At 47.3% G+C, this 17,428-nt stretch overlaps 1 protein-coding gene across 3 annotated transcripts in view; it reads right to left on the reverse strand.

Annotated features, from left to right (window-relative positions):
* NEK1 (NIMA related kinase 1) overlaps positions 1–17,428 on the reverse strand; it is a 344,019-nt gene that overhangs the window by 9,838 nt on the left and 316,753 nt on the right. For all 3 annotated transcript variants that reach the window (XM_063920623.1, XM_063920622.1, XM_063920624.1), the window contains 2 exons: positions 7,355–7,488; positions 3,462–3,594 (listed from right to left, as the gene is read on the reverse strand). In XM_063920623.1, coding sequence (XP_063776693.1) covers positions 3,462–3,594; positions 7,355–7,488 — 267 coding nt within the window. The remainder of the gene's footprint in view (positions 1–3,461; positions 3,595–7,354; positions 7,489–17,428) is intronic.

The following is a 17,428-nucleotide window of genomic DNA, read 5'->3' on the forward strand; positions in this document are numbered from 1 at the left end:
CGCACAGCTGCAGTGCTGTGCGCTACCTTAATGAAGACCGAAGTCTTCTGCCGCCGATTTTCAGGAACCTCTTCTTGCTTCTGGCTCTGCAAGGGGGACGGCAGCGCGGCTCCGGGACCGGACGACTGAGGCTGGGCCTGTGTTCGATCCCTCTGGAGCTAATGGTGTCCAGTAGCCTAAGATGCCCAAGCTAGCTGCAAGCAGGTAGGTCCGCTTCTCTCCCCTAAGTCCCTCGTAGCAGTGAGTCTGTTGCCAGCAGATCTCACTGAAAATAAAAAACCTAAATATAACTTTCTTTTCTAGGAGCTCAGGAGAGCCCCTAGTGTGCATCCAGCTCGGCCGGGCACACAATTCTAACTGAGGTCTGGAGGAGGGTCATAGAGGGAGAAGCCAGTGCACACCAGGTAGTCTTAAAGCTTTCTTTAGTTGTGCCCAGTCTCCTGCGGAGCCGCTATTCCCCATGGTCCTTACGAAGTCCCCAGCATCCACTTAGGACGTCAGAGAAATAATATATAGTAATTATTTATAGAACAGTTACATGTCTCTAGTATATATGCCTATGTTTTTATAATATAAAATTTTTTATTATTTTAATGTGGGCCAATGAATAGATAGGAATGTAAAAGTTGATACCATTTGTTGTTGAGATGTAAGTAGTTCAATTGAGAGATTTAGGGGTATATGCAATTAGCGGCGAATCGCGGCAATTTTTCGGCCGTTTTTTAATTCGACACAATTTGACCGTGTAATTTCGGCAAGTGGGTGCCGAAATTGACCATATTCAATAAAAAACGGATTCGACAGTCCCGAGGATGAAAAAACGTCCGATTTGACGGATTTTTCAGATTTTTAAAAAACGGGAAAAAACTGGAAAAAAAACAGAAAAAAAACAGAAAAAAAATTGCGTGGGGTCCCCCCTCCAAAGCATAACCAGCCTCGGCCTCTTCGAGCTGGTCCTGGTTCTAAAAATCCGGGGGAAAAATGGTCAGGGGATCCCCCGTATTTTTAAAACCAGCACCGGGCTCTGCGCCTGGTGCAAAAAATACGGGGGACAAAAAGAGTAGGGGTCCCCCGTATTTTTTACACCAGCATCGGGCTCCACTAGCTGGACAGATAATGCCACAGCCGGGGGTCACTTTTATACAGCGCCCTGCGGCCGTGGCATTAAATATCCAACTAGTCACCCCTGGCCGGGGTACCCTGGGGGAGTGGGGACCCCTTCAATCAAGGGGTCCCCCCCCCCCCCAGCCACCCAAGGGCCAGGGGTGAAGCCCGAGGCTGCCCCCCCCATCCAAGGGCTGCTGATGGGAGGCTGATAGCCTTGAGAAAATGACAAGAATATTGTTTTTTCCTGTAGTACTACAAGTCCCAGCAAGCCTCCCCCGCAAGCTGGTACTTGGAGAACCACAAGTACCAGCATGCGGGAGAAAAACGGGCCCGCTGGTACCTGTAGTACTACTGGAAAAAAAATACCCAAATAAAAACAGGAGACACACACCTTGAAAGTAAAACTTTATTGCACACCTGCCGACACACACACATACTTACCTATGTTGACACGCCGACTGCCACGTCTCGTCTCCGACGATCCGGGGTACCTGTGAAAAAAATTAGACTCACCTGATCCAGTGTCCAGAGATAAATCCACGTACTTGGCAAAAAAACAACACGAACACCCGACCAAGCCGGACTGAAAGGGGTCCCATGTTCACACATGGGACCCCTTTCCCCGAATGTGTCGGGACCCCACGTGACTCCTGTCACTGAGGTCCCTTCAGCCAATCAGGAAGCGCTACTTCGTGGCGCTCACCTGATTGGCTGTGCGCGTCTGAGCTCAGACAGCGCATCGCACAGCTCCCTCCATTACTTTCAATGGTGGGAACTTTGCTGTCAGCGGTGGTGTTACCCGCGGTCAGCCGCTGACCGCGGGTGACCTCACCACTAACCGCAAAGTTCCCACCATTGAATATAATGGAGAGGCTTTGCGATGCGCTGTTTGACAGCTCATACGCGCAGCCAATCAGCACAGTGCAAGGACGTTGCGCTCGCTGATTGGCTTTAGAGACCTTTCTGTGACAGCAGTCACGAAGGGGTCTCTCTGCATTCGGGGAAAGGGGTCCCATGTGTGAACATGGGACCCCTTTCAGTCCGGCTTGGTCGGGTGTTCGTGTTGTTTTTTTGCCAAGTACGTGGGTTTCTCTCTGGACACTGGATCAGGTGAGTCTAATTTTTTTCACAGGTACCCCGGATCGTCGGAGACGAGACGTGCCAGTCGGCGTGTCAACATAGGTAAGTATGTGTGTGTGTCGGCAGGTGTGCAATAAAGTTTTACTCTCAAGGTGTGTGTCTCCTGTTTTTATTTGGGTATTTTTTTCCCAGTAGTACTACAGGTACCAGCGGGCCCGTTTTTCTCCCGCAAGATGGTACTTGTGGTTCTCCAAGTACCAGCTTGCGGGGGAGGCTTGCTGGGACTTGTAGTACTACAGGAAAAAACAATATTCTTGTCATTTTCTCAAGGCTATCAGCCTCCCATCCGCAGCCCTTGGATGGGGGGGGGACAGCCTCGGGCTTCACCCCTGGCCCTTGGGCGGCTGGAGGGGGGACCCCTTGATTGAAGGGGTCCCCACTCCCCCAGGGTACCCCGGCCAGGGGTGACTAGTTGGATATTTAATGCCACGGCCGCAGGGCGCTGTATAAAAGTGACCCCCGGCTGTGGCATTATCTGTCCAGCTAGTGGAGCCCGATGCTGGTGTAAAAAATACGGGGGACCCCTACTCTTTTTGTCCCCCGTATTTTTTGCACCAGCACCAGGCGCAGAGCCCGGTGCTGGTTTTAAAAATACGGGGGATCCCCTGTCCATTTTCCCCCCAGATTTTTAGAACCAGGACCAGCTCGAAGAGCCCGAGGCTGGTTATGCTTTGGAGGGGGAACCCCACGCCATTTTTTCCCGGGATTTTACCATTCCATCAGAAAAAAATATATATATATATTTTTAAAAATATATAAATAATACTTGTGCCTCCAAAAAAGACAAACCAAGTACCTAATCCCTTCTAATATAATAGATATGCTAGTACCAATAAAAAAAACACCCAAAAAAACATGTCTTAAATTTTTTTTATTAGTTTCACCCACCAAAGTGTGGCGGATTGAAAATGACGAATTTACTGTCTAAAAGCACTGTTGTCGAATTTCCAAACTTCAATTGAATATACTTTTGTCGAATTGCAGCATTTGTATCATTGCAGAAAAGTCGAATTTGACAAAAGTCGAATTTCAAAAAGTCGAATTTCAAAAAGTCGAATTTTGAAAGTCCGTTTTTTTGACGGAAAGTACTGAATTGCATTGTCGATTTTTTTTTTTTGGCGAAAAAGTCCAGTTTTTCGCCAATTTCGGGAATTCGATCGCAATTGCATATACCCCTTAGTGTAATGTAGCATTTGTATATCCGTATAACTAACCTTCTTGGTAGGCTCCATCAGCCATGACTAAGCGGAGGATTCTGGGATATAGGTACTGGTGTTGGCTGCCCAGAATATTTTCCACAACTGTAGAACATGTATCAATATTTTCATCCTCATCCTCATGTATGGCCTAAAACAGAGCAGGAAACAGATGAAAAACTTTCTATCACAAACTATACACATAACCCATTTTCCTTTTTTGTACATATATAAACAATGGCTTACTTTTTGTCACCAAATGATTTACATTAAAAATCACAATGTAATTAAAATAAAAATGATTATGCAATGGAGTTGTGGTAAATGGAGTGCATTGACAGGAGGGAAATGTTACCAGTTGAGTACCCCAGGGATCTGTACTTGGACCAGTGCTTTTTAATATCTTTATTGGTGATATTGCATATGGCATTAAAGGGAAAGTATGCCTTTTTGCAGATGACACAAAGGTATGCAACAGGGTAGACACACCAGGTGGGGTAAAACAAATGATTGAGGATCTAGGTAGACTAGAGGAATGGTCAAGAGTGTGGCAATTACAGTTTAATGCCAAAAAATGCAAAATCATGCACTTGGGTCTCAAAAATCCAAAGGCTAAATATAGTATTAATGGCACTATACTGGAAACTACTGAGGAGGAAAGGGATCTAGGAGTCACTATTTCAGATGACTTAAAGGCAGGTAAGCAATGTAACAAAGCAATGAGGAAGGCTGCCACTGTATAGGTCATTGGTACGGACTCATCTAGAATACTGTGTTCAATTCTGGAGGCCATATCTTCAAAAGGATATGAATACATTAGAAACTGTACAAAGAAGGGCAACTAAAATGGTGCATGGCCTACATCACAAAACATACCCAGAAAGACTAAGAAATCTCAATATGTATAGTTTGGAGCAGAGAAGGGAAAGGGGGGACATGATAGAAACTTTCAAATATATCAAGGGTTTTACCAAAGTCCAGGAGGGAAGCATTCTCCAAATGAAGAGAAGCAATAGGACATGAAGACATGCACGGAGACTGGAGGGAGGGAAGTTCAGGAGAAATTTGAGGAAAAATGACTTCACAGAAAGGGTAGTGGACAAGTGGAATAGCCTTCCATCAGAGGTGGTAGAGACTAAGACAGTAGAGCAATTTAAACATGCATGGGAAAGACATAAGGATATCCTTACAAAGAAATAAGGATCAAATAAGGTTAGAGATAAAAAATTATGTAAAAAAAAAGGGGGGGGGGGGGGCAGACTAGATGGGCCAAGCGGTTCTTATCTGCCGACAAATTCTATGTTTACATGTTTAAAGTTCATCTTCTAAAAAAAAACAATACACAAAGCATAATTTTTGAGACCCCTGGCATTGTTCGGGCTGCCTACCTCAAGTCATATTTACTTAACGTTGACACTGAATTGCTTTATAGAACAATTGCTCCCACTCTGTAGGAGACTCATCCCTTCCATGCCAAATTAGCTCTATCTTCATTTTTTTGTGTGTAATCACATCCAGTCTTTGTGAATAATTTACCAATCCAGGGCTCAGTAATGGTGGAGCATATGTAACCATCAATGTTTAGGCCATTGGTTCTATACCAACCATAGGATCTATGGGCTTTATTCAGAGATGCACACAGCAGCCGCATTCATAAGGTCTGCGCACATGCAGCAGCTACAGTACATGTGTACGACCCTTCCCCATGCGATTGCATCCCGGAAGGATGCAATCGCATGGAGATTGACAGGCGACGGGCAACCGGTGGGTGGCGCCTTGCACGCCGTTGGGAGGAGGGGGTGTCCCGATGATGACGCCTGCGTTTCCTGCGAGTGGAAACATGGCGCCGGACATGCTGCGTCGGCAGGGGTATACATCTATCCAATGCAATCGCAAATGAATGGCGGTCACATTTGCGGGGTGGAGCCACACATGCTGGGTGGCCTTGCCCTGTGCTGGGTGGCCCCGAGTGAGTGGTACGGTCGCAGATTTTGCTGCGATACAAAATCTGCGACCAACTCTGAATAACCCCCATGTCTGTAGCGCTCTTAGTTCTCCGTGCTTATGTGGCTTTTCTCCAACTGCTACATTTTTCTCCCACAGCCCAGACACAGACTGGTAAGTAACGATAGTGTGTGTGTGTGTGTGTGTGTGTGTGTGTGTGGTATGCTGTGCTGTAACAGGGAGGGTTACTGAATAATCACTCTCTGTAAAGCACTGTATAATATGTTGGCATTGCATGAGGTATGAATATTTGTACTTTCCCAGGCCTGCTTCATGCTAATCCCAGAGTTTATAGCCTTAAGTGATGAGTATACACATAAATGATGTTCACCGACATTAAGCAGAAGCGAAGGATGGCTCTGCCTGCATATGATAATCTTATGTTAGCCATACACAAGTTACCACATGATAGGACCAAGAAGCTGATTGATTTGAACAATTTAGCAGTGCCTCCATATACTGAAATATGTATGGGCATAATGTACAGTACACAATGAAATCTGCAGACCAATGGTCAGAAAGAGATGATATTCATTCATGTGCTCACAGCCGTCGTGCACCTGCAGGACTGGAACGATCATTGTTGAGTGCATGGCCAGTTTAAGAAATATGGAGAACGTTTGATAAAGTACTTAGGGGGACATTCCGAGTTGATCGCTCGCTAGCAACTTTTTGCAGCGCTGCGATCAGGTTAAAACTCGCCAAAACTGTGCATGCGTATGCACCGCAATGCGCAGGCGCGTCGTACGGGTACAAAGATGATCGGTGCTGGGCGATGGATTTAACGAAGAATCCATTTTCACAGCCGATCGCAAGGTGATTGACAGAAAGGGGGCGTTTGTGGGTGTCAACTGACCGTTTTCTGGGAGTGTTTGGAAAAACACAGGCGTGTCCAAGCGTTTGCAGGGCGGGTGTCTGACGTCAATTCCGGGACCAAAAAGACTGAAGTGATCGCAGCGGCTGAGTAAGTCCAGAGCTACTCTGAAACTGCACAAAACTTTTTCGTGTCGTTGGCTGCAAAAGCGTTAGCACACTTGCAAAGCGAAAATACACTCCCCCATAGGCGGTGACTATCTGATCGCAGCACAGCAAAAAGTTTCTAGCGAGCGATCAACTCGGAATAACCCCCTTAAGGTAGTGGAACAACAACTGCAGTTATTGGCAGGGAAACAGAGCGTGGAAGAAGTCACAGTATTATGTCTGCAACCTCATGCCTATACCAAAAACTAAACCCTATACATTTACACCAAGCTACATGGTCCTGACACTGTCCAGGCAGCAGTCACAAAGTACTGATAAGTACTTTGCACATGCGCTGGACATATGCAATTCGGGTCCTGCGTCGCTGGGTGCAGAGCAGCTGCAGACGTCAAAATATTGACACTCTGCTGTCGTGTGGGGTTGGTAATGGCTTCAGTTTCCCAAAACGGATGTGTCGCCCCTGTTTTATATGTGTACCAAGGCCAGGATCTCAGTCTTCCGACAGATTTCCTGGGCTTTTGGTAGGAGCTGCAGCAGCTGGCTTGCCAATGGTGTCGCAAGTGATCTGATACTGCATCCTAGGACACAGCACTGGATCACAAATACATGCAGGAGGCGTCTACTTGTATCAGACACCTCCCTCTGCATTATCATATCTATGCATCACTGCTGCTGCCAAATAAGTAGCAGTGATGCACAATCCAACCACATCTGACTTGGGCACTACGGGGTAAATTTACTAAGGTGGGAGTTTTTTTTGTAACGTGTGATGTTGCCTATAACAACCAATCAGATTCTCTCTATTATCTTCTAGAAGCAACTGGATAAATGTTAAGTAGAATCGGATTGGTTGCTTTGAGCAACACACCAGTTCTAAAAAAACTCCCACCTTAGTAAATTGACCCCTAAGTGCGGAACGCTGTTACCTTTATTTTGTTGTAGACCTCTATAAACTTGTCAAAACCGATCTCTTGCTCTAATTTCAGCCTCAGTTCCTCTAGATGGCCAAAGACACTGTCACCGTCCTCATACTCATTCTCAAAGTCCTCAGTGCTGTCATCTGCAGGGATAGAAAGGACAGTTTAATAACAGGGAATATCACTGACAACACATTAGTTAGAAATCATATAACCCTGATCACTGGATTCTTACCACACACACAGCTGAGTAACAATATGATTTTGGAACTTGCCATGAAATCCCTTTTCCCTATATCCATCTGGGGGGACACTACTAACCTTGGAGTATAGAATAGGACTGAATTTTTAGAAACCTAAGAGCCAGCTTAAAAACGGACTATTGTCCACAATGTAAATATATGAAAATGTTTATAGAACACTCATACCCCTTCAATGTCCTTCAGGCTTCCCCACATACCATCAGAAATATGCCCGTCTCTGGTGCCCAATTCAGAGTATGCCACACCACAGTGCGCTTCCAATACATATTATGTCGCACCACGGTGTCACCAATACATAGTATGTTGCACCACATTGCGCCCAATACATAGAAATCCGCACCACAGTGCCCTCAATACGTGACAATATGTATAATTTAAATTACTATGTACAGGGAGGCAAGGCCTGGGCTTGGATCTGAGACACCCGCAGAATGACCTGGCGAGTCTCACTGACTCTTCATAGGTGGGCAAGTACCTGACTTACTTGTAGCTGGGCAGCTGCATGAACACCGGGGAGGAGATAATGTGGAGTTCATCCTGAGTAAGGCGTCAGACATTGTCTACCAAGGAATCTTGGGAGCTGGTCTCATTCAACAGCCCTGGTTCGCTCTGCCCCCACTGTTGCAGGCAAGTGTACATTCTTGCTCTGCAGGAAGAGTACTTGCAATATGCACAGCCCGCAGAGTTTCCTGATAAACCAGCCCATGCTGTCCAGCAAGTGTGGAATGGCAGCCAGCAGCATTTGGTGTGAGTGACCGTTACACAGTAGGTCTCTACATCTGCATGGGACTCTGCACTGCTGTGATCATCAAAGCCCAGCATCATCCTCAAGAGACCCAGGAGCTAATCTTGCTTGAAATGGCAGAATGGATATTGGAGGCAGCTGGGTGCTAAAGCTGTGAGAGCTAGGTGTAAAATCTTACGATGGCAACCTTGCTCCCGGGATTTGTCAGGCACTGGTATAGAAGGCATAATGCAGGGTTTGGCACTGAAACTGCTACAACTCATTTGTAATGTGGCTCCTTTACTTTATAAACCTCCTTGCAATAGTTCCTTGGTTCTTTTCAAACAAAGTACCCAGGATAGGACTAGAAGAATCAGACCATGACATTAATGGTAACCACAGCAACCACAGTGTCTCCCAAATGGAAAAGCATTTAATGGTAATTACAAAAATCCTATTTTCCTTATATCCTTTTTGGGAGACATACCTTACCTTGGGGAAATTGCTGCTGCCCCCAGAAAGGGTACAGTCAGCAAAGCTGCGAAAGACAAAAACATTAACCAAAGCCAGCTACATAGGAGACAGACCTCCATAACTCTTAACGTTCTAGAACAGTAGACCGGGAATTCACTTATACAACAATGCCCAGTAAGCTCTTGCCAACCTGGCAGATCTAGTCACGGGACCCTTACAATTAAATGACAGAGACATAATTATGTTGGAACACAACCCGAAGCCCCAACCTATGCCTGACAAGACTGTGGACACCTAATTTGAGTCCCTCCTAAGGGACCAGAAAAACACTGACAAAAGAAGAAAAAAAAAGTCAGTCCAATGGCTCAAATCATGAAAACGTAACATAGAAGACCAGAACTAAGCAGTCATCCATAGCAACACCTATACTGTGACAGGGATGGTCATCGATGTTTTATCCCTGATGCATACCTCCCAACATGATCCTCTCCAGGAGGGACAGAATGCTCTGCTCCTGGACTTCCCTCTTACTGTATAATTGCCATCACCTGTGCTGAAACACCTTTCTTATCAATTAACCTGTTTAACACAGGTGACAGCAATCTTAAATGAAGAGAAAAGTCCAGAAGCAGAGCATTCTGTTGCTCCTGGAGAGGGTCATGTTGGGAGGTATGCTGATGGTCAAAGGTTGTGCCATTAATGGCATAGCTCCAATGGTTCACAGTCATTAATGGCAGAGATGTGTAAAACAGTGTGTTTGGCACATCACTCAGCACAGTCACTCCAATTAGTCACATGACCCACCGGTTTCACATCAATAGGTTCCCTTCATCAATAAAAATGCCAATGGTACAACTGATGGTGAACCATTTCATGATCATCTCTATCCTCATAAGGCACTCATAAAAAACTAAGATGCTATTGCAATAATGGATAACATGGAGAGGAGCTACACTACAAATGACTTGAGGGAGTTTGAATGCCAGATCCTTCATTGTGCCTTCTATACCTCAAGGATAGTAGTGTCACCACATGGTGCATTGAGGCTAGGTCAGTGATTGTGCAGAGCGAAAAAAAAACTGGGTTCCAGGGACCCCTTACTTTGAAAATTTGGGGTCCTACTCCACTTTTACTTAGTCCCAACACAATTTATGCTTTTGAGCTCCCCCTATGTCCACCCCACATGCCCTACACAGATTGGGATTGAAATGCTGGCGGTCAAAATACAGACCGCAGCATCCAGATGTTGAAAATCCCGACAGCAGAAGGTGAGTATCCTTACCTTGCCCCAATGGCCCCCTAACCCTCCCTTCCAGCAGCCTAGACCTACCCCCCCCCCCCCCCTCCCATCCCCGCCTAACCCTTTTTCGGGGGTGTCTAAACCTAACCCCCCCTCCTCGCAGCCTAAACCTAACCTTCCACCCACTGCAGCCTAACCCTAACACCACCTTCCCCACAGCCTAAACCTAACCTCCCCTCCCCGCAACCTAACCCTCCCACACAGCTTAAACCTAACCTCCCCCTGCAGCTTACGTATCAGATGGGCCGGGCTTGCTCACTGTAACAGAGTACTCGTTGTCACGGTAACCGTGCTCCCCAGCAGCAACTTAAGTCTTCTAGCTGCTCCCAGTCTGAGTAGCAGTGGCATCAGTGACAGTGGTATCCCTGGGACATAGTCAGTGCCCAGTGTCTGCCTATCCACGGTAGGGGGGCAGGGCCTTCTGGGAGTGTGCGGAACAATTGGGATGGGGAGACAGAGTCTGAGGATTCCTATTGGCGCAGAGCAACACACCTGCTCATTTTCCAAAACCAGGTCCCTCACTTTCTGCAGCGTATATTTTGAGATCACTGGCATAGGTAGCTGCATAAATTATATGATTAAAAGGGACGTAGTTATCATCCCGGCAGTCGGGATCCTGGTGGGCAGCAAACAGACGCCGAAACCTGGCTGCCGGAATGTCAGCAGGGGGCCAAGGGCTATTCCCACTCGTCCACGACACCCATACAGTGGGAATAGAACCTATGGCAAGCGCAGCAAGCCCACAAAGGGCTTCGTTGCGCACGCCCCCTGCCCGCTGGGATCCTGGCGTCGTTATGCCGACTACCGGGATCCTTGCCGCAGGTAAAACATACCCAAGGTGATTAAAAAACAGGACAATACATTTTCTCTAACGTCCTAGAGGATGCTGGGGACTCCGTAAGGACCATGGGGAATAGACGGGCTCCGCAGGAGATAGGGCACTTTAAGAAAGACTTTGGATTCTGGGTGTGCACTGGCTCCTCCCTCTATGCCCCTCCTCCAGACCTCAGTTTTAGACTGTGCCCAGAGGAGAATGGGTGCACTGCAGGGAGCTCTCCGGAGTTTCCCGCTTAGAAAGCATTTTTGTTTGGATTTTTTTCTCTTTTTCAGGGAGCACTGCTGGCAACAGGCTCCTGCATCGAGAGACTGAGGAGAGAGGAGCAGGCCTACTTAAATGATAGGCTCTGCTTCCTCGGCTACTGGACACCATTAGCTCCAGAGGGAGTGAACACAGGTTCGTCCTGGGCGTTCACCCCCAGAGCCGCGCCGCCGTTCTCCTCACAGAGCCAGAAGAAACTAAGCCAGAAGACGTCTAAGGCGGCAGAAGCCTTCGGTGCTTCACAGAGGTACCGCAGCTGTGCGTCATTGCTCCCATACACCTCACACACTCCGGTCACTGTACGGGTGCAGGGCGCAGGGGGGGCGCCCTGGGCAGCAATAAAAACCTCTTATTTGGCAAAAGAGAGCATATATACAGCTGGACACTGTATATATGCATGAGCCCCCCCCCCATTTTACACTTTTAGCGGGACTGAAGCCCGCCGCCGGGGGGGCGGGGCTTCTCCCTCAGCACTCACCAGCGCCATGTTTTTCTCCACAGCACTGCTGAGAGGGAGCTCCCCAGACTCTCCCCTGCTTATACCACGGTAGAAGAGAGGGTTTTAAAGAAGGGGGGGGGGGCACATAATTTGGCGCAGATAATAATAACAGCGCTACGGGGTAAACATTAAATTGCTGCTTTTCCTGGGTCATATTGCGCTGGGGTGTGTGCTGGCATACTCTCTCTCTGTCTCTCCAAAGGGCTTTGTGGGGGAACTGTCTTCAGAAGAGCATTCCCTGAGTGTGGGGTGTGTCGGTACGTGTGTCGACATGTCTGAGGTAAAAGGCTCTCCTAAGGAGGAGATGGAGCAAATGTGTGTGCGTGTGGTGTCGACAACGCTGACGCCTGATTGGATATGTGAAATTAAGGGCTAAGATGAATTATTACACAAAATATTAGAGAACAGACACGGAATCTACCCATGTCTGTCCCTATGTCACAGAGACCTTCAGAGTCTCACAACGCTCACTATTCAAGATAATAGACACTGATATCGACACAGAGTCTGACTCCAGTGTCGACTACGATAATGCAAAGTACAGCCAAAACTGGCAGAAAAGTATTCAATATATGATTATTGTAATAAAAGATGTTTTGCGGACTTCCGGTGGGCGGGCTGAACGATCCGGCTGCCTCTCTCCTGAGCTCTCCCTCCAGGCTCACTAACTAGCCTATTCCAGCGGCTCAACCTGGACCGGAGACCCCGCAATTACACCCGCGGGTCCCGGAGATAATAGGGAGCGAAGTGGTGTGTGCCCCGGCTCGCTCCCCCCCCCCCCCCAGTTTCGCCCGCCGGAGTCCGCACACGCTGTGTGCAGTGAATGACGGCGGCCATCTTGGACCTCGTGCAGGGCCGAGACTAGGCTGCCTGAGGGATCCTGGACCGCTTGCAGCACTCCGCTGTGCCCCCCGGCGGCCCGCCGGACCTCACACTGCTGACTGGCACCTCCGCTCTCTCAGGTGCGTGCGGACCTGCCGCTGCAGCGGCTGTGTCTCCCCCTGACCCTCTGTCTGGGAACCTGGTGCGCCCTGTGCCCCCCTGCCTCATTGAAGAGACGCGGACCCCTGCCATCTCTGCACCGCACCGCCGGCTTACACCATCGGCTGGCTGGCAATCGTGGCAACGTGTGCATCCTGCTGGCCCTTGCTTGTGCCTGTCGGAGGAGAGTCCACACTACACATCTAGGGCTTCTCAGGTACCGCGCTGGTCGCTGCCTGAGCTCTGCCCCTGCTGCGGTTACACGTGGGCTGTCTTGCTTCCTTGCCTCACCTCCCCCTACCACAACTTGTGCCTGGATGAAGCGTATTCTGCCTCGACCCTCCTTAACGTAGTTGCTTGAATCATATTCTCCACTATGGAAAAGTATGTGGCCAAAACACTCCGCGCAAATAAGAATTCTCAAAATAAAAATAAACCGACAGCTAAAGATAAAGAGCAAAGCCCTATTCAGGGGTATCCGTCCTCTCCTGGCAGGAGAGACACAGATGACCTGTCGCTTGCCGATGTCCGAGCTAGCCCGTCCTCAATACAAAAGGCCAGAGAAATTTCAGAAATCATCTCACCACTCTTAGACGCAAAGCTGGCGCCATTGATGGAGGCCATTACGTCAGCGGCAGCTCAATTGACCCAAACACACAACGTTTGGCAGAGGCCGAGGACCGGATCTCCACATTGGAGGATGATCATCATGCGATCCAATCCCAACGGCAATCACATGACAGCACATTGGCGGCCATGAGCGATAAACTCGAGGATTTGGAAAATCGCAACCGCCGGGACAACTTGCGCCTGATTGGCCTCCCAGAGTCGGTTAGACAGAAAGACCTGCTAGACTTGGTTACCCGCTGGCTCCCCACAACTCTTGATTTGCCCCCCTCACCCACTTTTTATCTGGTTGAACGAGCGCACCGCATCGGCCCCGATAGACAATCTTAACAATCTTCCCAGTCACGTCCTAGACATGTAATTTTCAAGCTGCTGAATTATCTTGACAAGGTGAAGATCTTGGAGGCCTATCGCAGATGCTCTGACCTCCGTTATGAAGGATCTAAACTTCTGCTCTTTCAGGACTTTTCTTTACAAGTTTCAACACAACGAAGAGAATTCTCCCCTGTCTGCAAAGAACTGTTTTCCAAAAGCATCAGATTCGCTCTTATTTACCCTGCAAAACTAAGACTCTTTCATGCCGGCAAACCACATTATTTCGATACCCCGGACTCTGCTCGCAACTTTCTCAAGTCTTTACCCGCATCACAACCTGATGCTCGGATGGATGATGCTGATTGACTTTTCTAAAACCAAGTATTTTTTCCCCTTTCTCTTCTTTTATCTCTTCTTTCTGCTCCAATGGATAGTACACTGTTGATTATTTCCATTTGGCTCTTACAGCCATTGCTGTGTAAGTGCTTTTCTTACTCATTGAGGTTGCGGGGATGGCGGGAGGCCCTTCTTCCATTTTCTCTGTCAGCCCCTTTTTCTTTCTCTTCCTCTATTCCTACTAAGGTTTCTGTTACATATGGATGGTTATTACTACTATCATATTGGGTTCAAAAATTCAAAACATTTTTTGACGGGTGGCCAAAGTTATATCGGTTAGTACTTTATACATGTATTATATTGTTTCGTTATAGGTTTATTGTGACTCCACGTGACTTCCCGACGTGCTCCTTTAGCCCTTCCCCTGCTCACTGGGACGGGGGATTGGGCTTTTGATTGTGGCTTCTCCTTCTGCGTTCCATCGGACTGGGCATTGGATAATGCCGGACCCTAAAGATGTAGAGCCCCCCCTTGATAGCTCAAGTAGGTCTCTCAAGTTTGTCTCGTGGAACGCAGAGGGTTTGAACACACCAATCAAGAGGAAAAAAGTACTGAACCACCTTAAAAAATTCCATCCCGATGTGGTGTTTCTACAAGAGACACACTGGCGAATTACTGATCCTAATATACTTAGGGACACCTGGGTTGGAGACTTTAGAAGGGCCTCAAACTACCAAAACAAGGGGAGTATTGCTCCTTTTTCGTAAATCATTGCACTACGAGATTAGGGAGGAATGGATAGACCCAGAGGGCCGATTTTTGTTTCTAAAGGTTGATATTGAGGGGGAACGGTTTACTCTGGCGTGTATCTACGCCCCCACAGGGCCAAACGCTTCTTTTTTTTCCAGACATCTTTGTTAATTTGCAGGACTGGGTAGAAGGTTCCTTGATTTTAGGGGGAGATCTTAATGCTGTTTTAGACCCGCTGCTAGACGTGTCAGGTGGTCCCAGACAATCGTGTTTGAATAGATCCACTCCCCCACCATTGTCCCTAATGCTGGACTCCCTACAGCTCTTGGACCCCTGGCGATTTCTTTATACTGACTCTAGGGAATACTCCTTTTTTTCACACCCACACAAAATATTTTCTAGATTAGATTACTGGCTAGTATCCACCTCTTTGATCCATAGAGTAGAAGACACCACCATAGCTAATATTCTTTTATCAGACCACGCTCCAATCACTCTATTAATTGCTTTGACCACACCCCGCTCATATTCTCATATCTGGCGGTTCCCAGAACATTTAGCCCACTCAGAAGACTTCAAACTCTATTTGACCCAGTCATATCTTAATTACACAGGTGACAATGCAACACATATTGATGATATGAACCTTTTCTGGCAGGCTTCTAAGCCTGTTATTAGAGGTCAAATAATCTCATATGTTGCCGCCAGGAAGAAACAACTTCGGGAGAGGATGGCTAAGGCTTCCCTCCAGGTTGCCTCTGTTTATTCCCAACTACTGGCTGACCCGTCTGAATCTGATAGAATACGATATAAAGATGCCAAATTAGTCCATGATACCCTCTGTACTGAACAAGCCAAACTGTTTTTTTCCTTCCAGTCCAACAAATATTTTCGTTGGGGTAACCGCCCCGGGAAGTTATTGGCAAATATGGTGAAGGCTCATACGACCCCTAGGCATATCTCCTCTATTCGAGACACTCACACGTCACCTACACTGACACAGGAAACAATCAGTGACACCTTTCTGACTTTCTTTGAGACTTTATATACCGCCCCTCCCGACCAACCAGAAATTGGCACAGACTTTTTAACACAAGCTGGCCTTCCCGCTTTATCGGAAGAGGACAAAGAATTCCTCACTACTCCCATCACTACAGCGGAATTGGAAGAGGCCATTAAATCCTTAACCAATGGGAAGTCCCCGGGTCCTGACGGATTATCGGCAGCCTATTACAAACTACTCCTCCCACATATAAGCGACCACCTTTTAACATTGTATAATTCAATCTTGGCAGGCCATCCAGCCCCTCCTGACTTTAACACGGCACGGGTTATAGTCCTCCCTAAACCCAATAAAGATCACACTTTGGTCTCGTCTTACAGGCCAATTTCATTATTAAATCAAGATTTTAAATTATTCACGAAGATGCTTGCTTCCCGCCTCCAGTTGATTCTGCCTAAACTGATCCATCCTGCTCAGACAGGATTTCTACGCAATAGGCACTCTGTACATAATATTCGCTCTTTACTAGCGGCCATGTTTAAAACTTATAGCTCACTGGAGACGGGAAACATAGTTATAAGTTGCGATGCAGACTAGGCCTTTGACCGAGTCTCTTGGGCCCATATTGATAGAATACTTAGATTTCAGAATTTTGGCCTTGATTTTCTCCAGGTGTTTCGCACCCTCTACCAAACTCCACAAGCCTTCTTAACGATTAATGGTCACAACTCCAGACTCTTTTCCCTACACCGTGGCACCAGACAGGGCTGCCCCCTATCTCCCCTACTCTTTAACTTAGCTTTAGATCCTCTTCTCCGCCACTTTATAAAGGAAACCAGATGGCAGGGTATAAAACTAGCAGATCGAGAACTTAAATTCTCGGCATTAGCGGATGATATTTTACTTTACTTCGGCAACCCCCGGGTGGCCGTACCACATCTACTCGACATTTTAGATTCCTTTGAACAAGTTTCTGGGTTCAAAATCAATTATTCTAAAACGGAGGCTTTGGCCTTCTTTCCCTCGGCCAAAATGGGTTGGGGCGATACCTTCCCATTTCACTGGGCCTCAAATAACTGTATTACCTATCTAGGTATTGTGTTCCCTAATCATCCTTCCGAACTGTACTCCCTTAACTTTCCCCCATTGTTCACTAGGACATATGCTGACTTCGCTAGGTGGGCCCACCTCCCCCTTACATACACGGGCAGAAGTCATTTGTACAAAATGATCAGTTTCCCACGTTTCTTATATGTGCTTCAGATGCTTCCGCTGATTCCGCCCAGGGACATATTCACTCAATTGGACAAGGCACTATCCAAATTTATTTGGGCGGGTAAACGCCCTAGATTCTCATTGTTTAAACTACGTCAACCTTGGTCCCTTGGTGGCTTGAATTTGCCGTGCCTGTACACTTACGCTTTAGCAGCCAATTACAGGATTGCTTTGGACTGGATCGGCGGACAGAGCATATATGCTAACACATATTTAGAACAATCCTTTGCACCTTCTTGGAATCTGGTAGCCCTATTACACGCAACTCCCAATTCCATGCCAAATAGTGTAAAGGACAATTTACTTATATCCTCTACCTGTGCAGCATGGCGGTTGGTCCGCTCACAGCTTAAACTATCGCGATATACGTCACTGTTCTTACCTCTCTGGGGTAACCCAGACTTTCAACCCCACACAATTTCCCACATATTTCATAC

The sequence above is a fragment of the Pseudophryne corroboree genome, chromosome 1 (assembly GCF_028390025.1).
Source record: "Pseudophryne corroboree isolate aPseCor3 chromosome 1, aPseCor3.hap2, whole genome shotgun sequence".
Lineage (NCBI taxonomy): Eukaryota > Metazoa > Chordata > Amphibia > Anura > Myobatrachidae > Pseudophryne > Pseudophryne corroboree.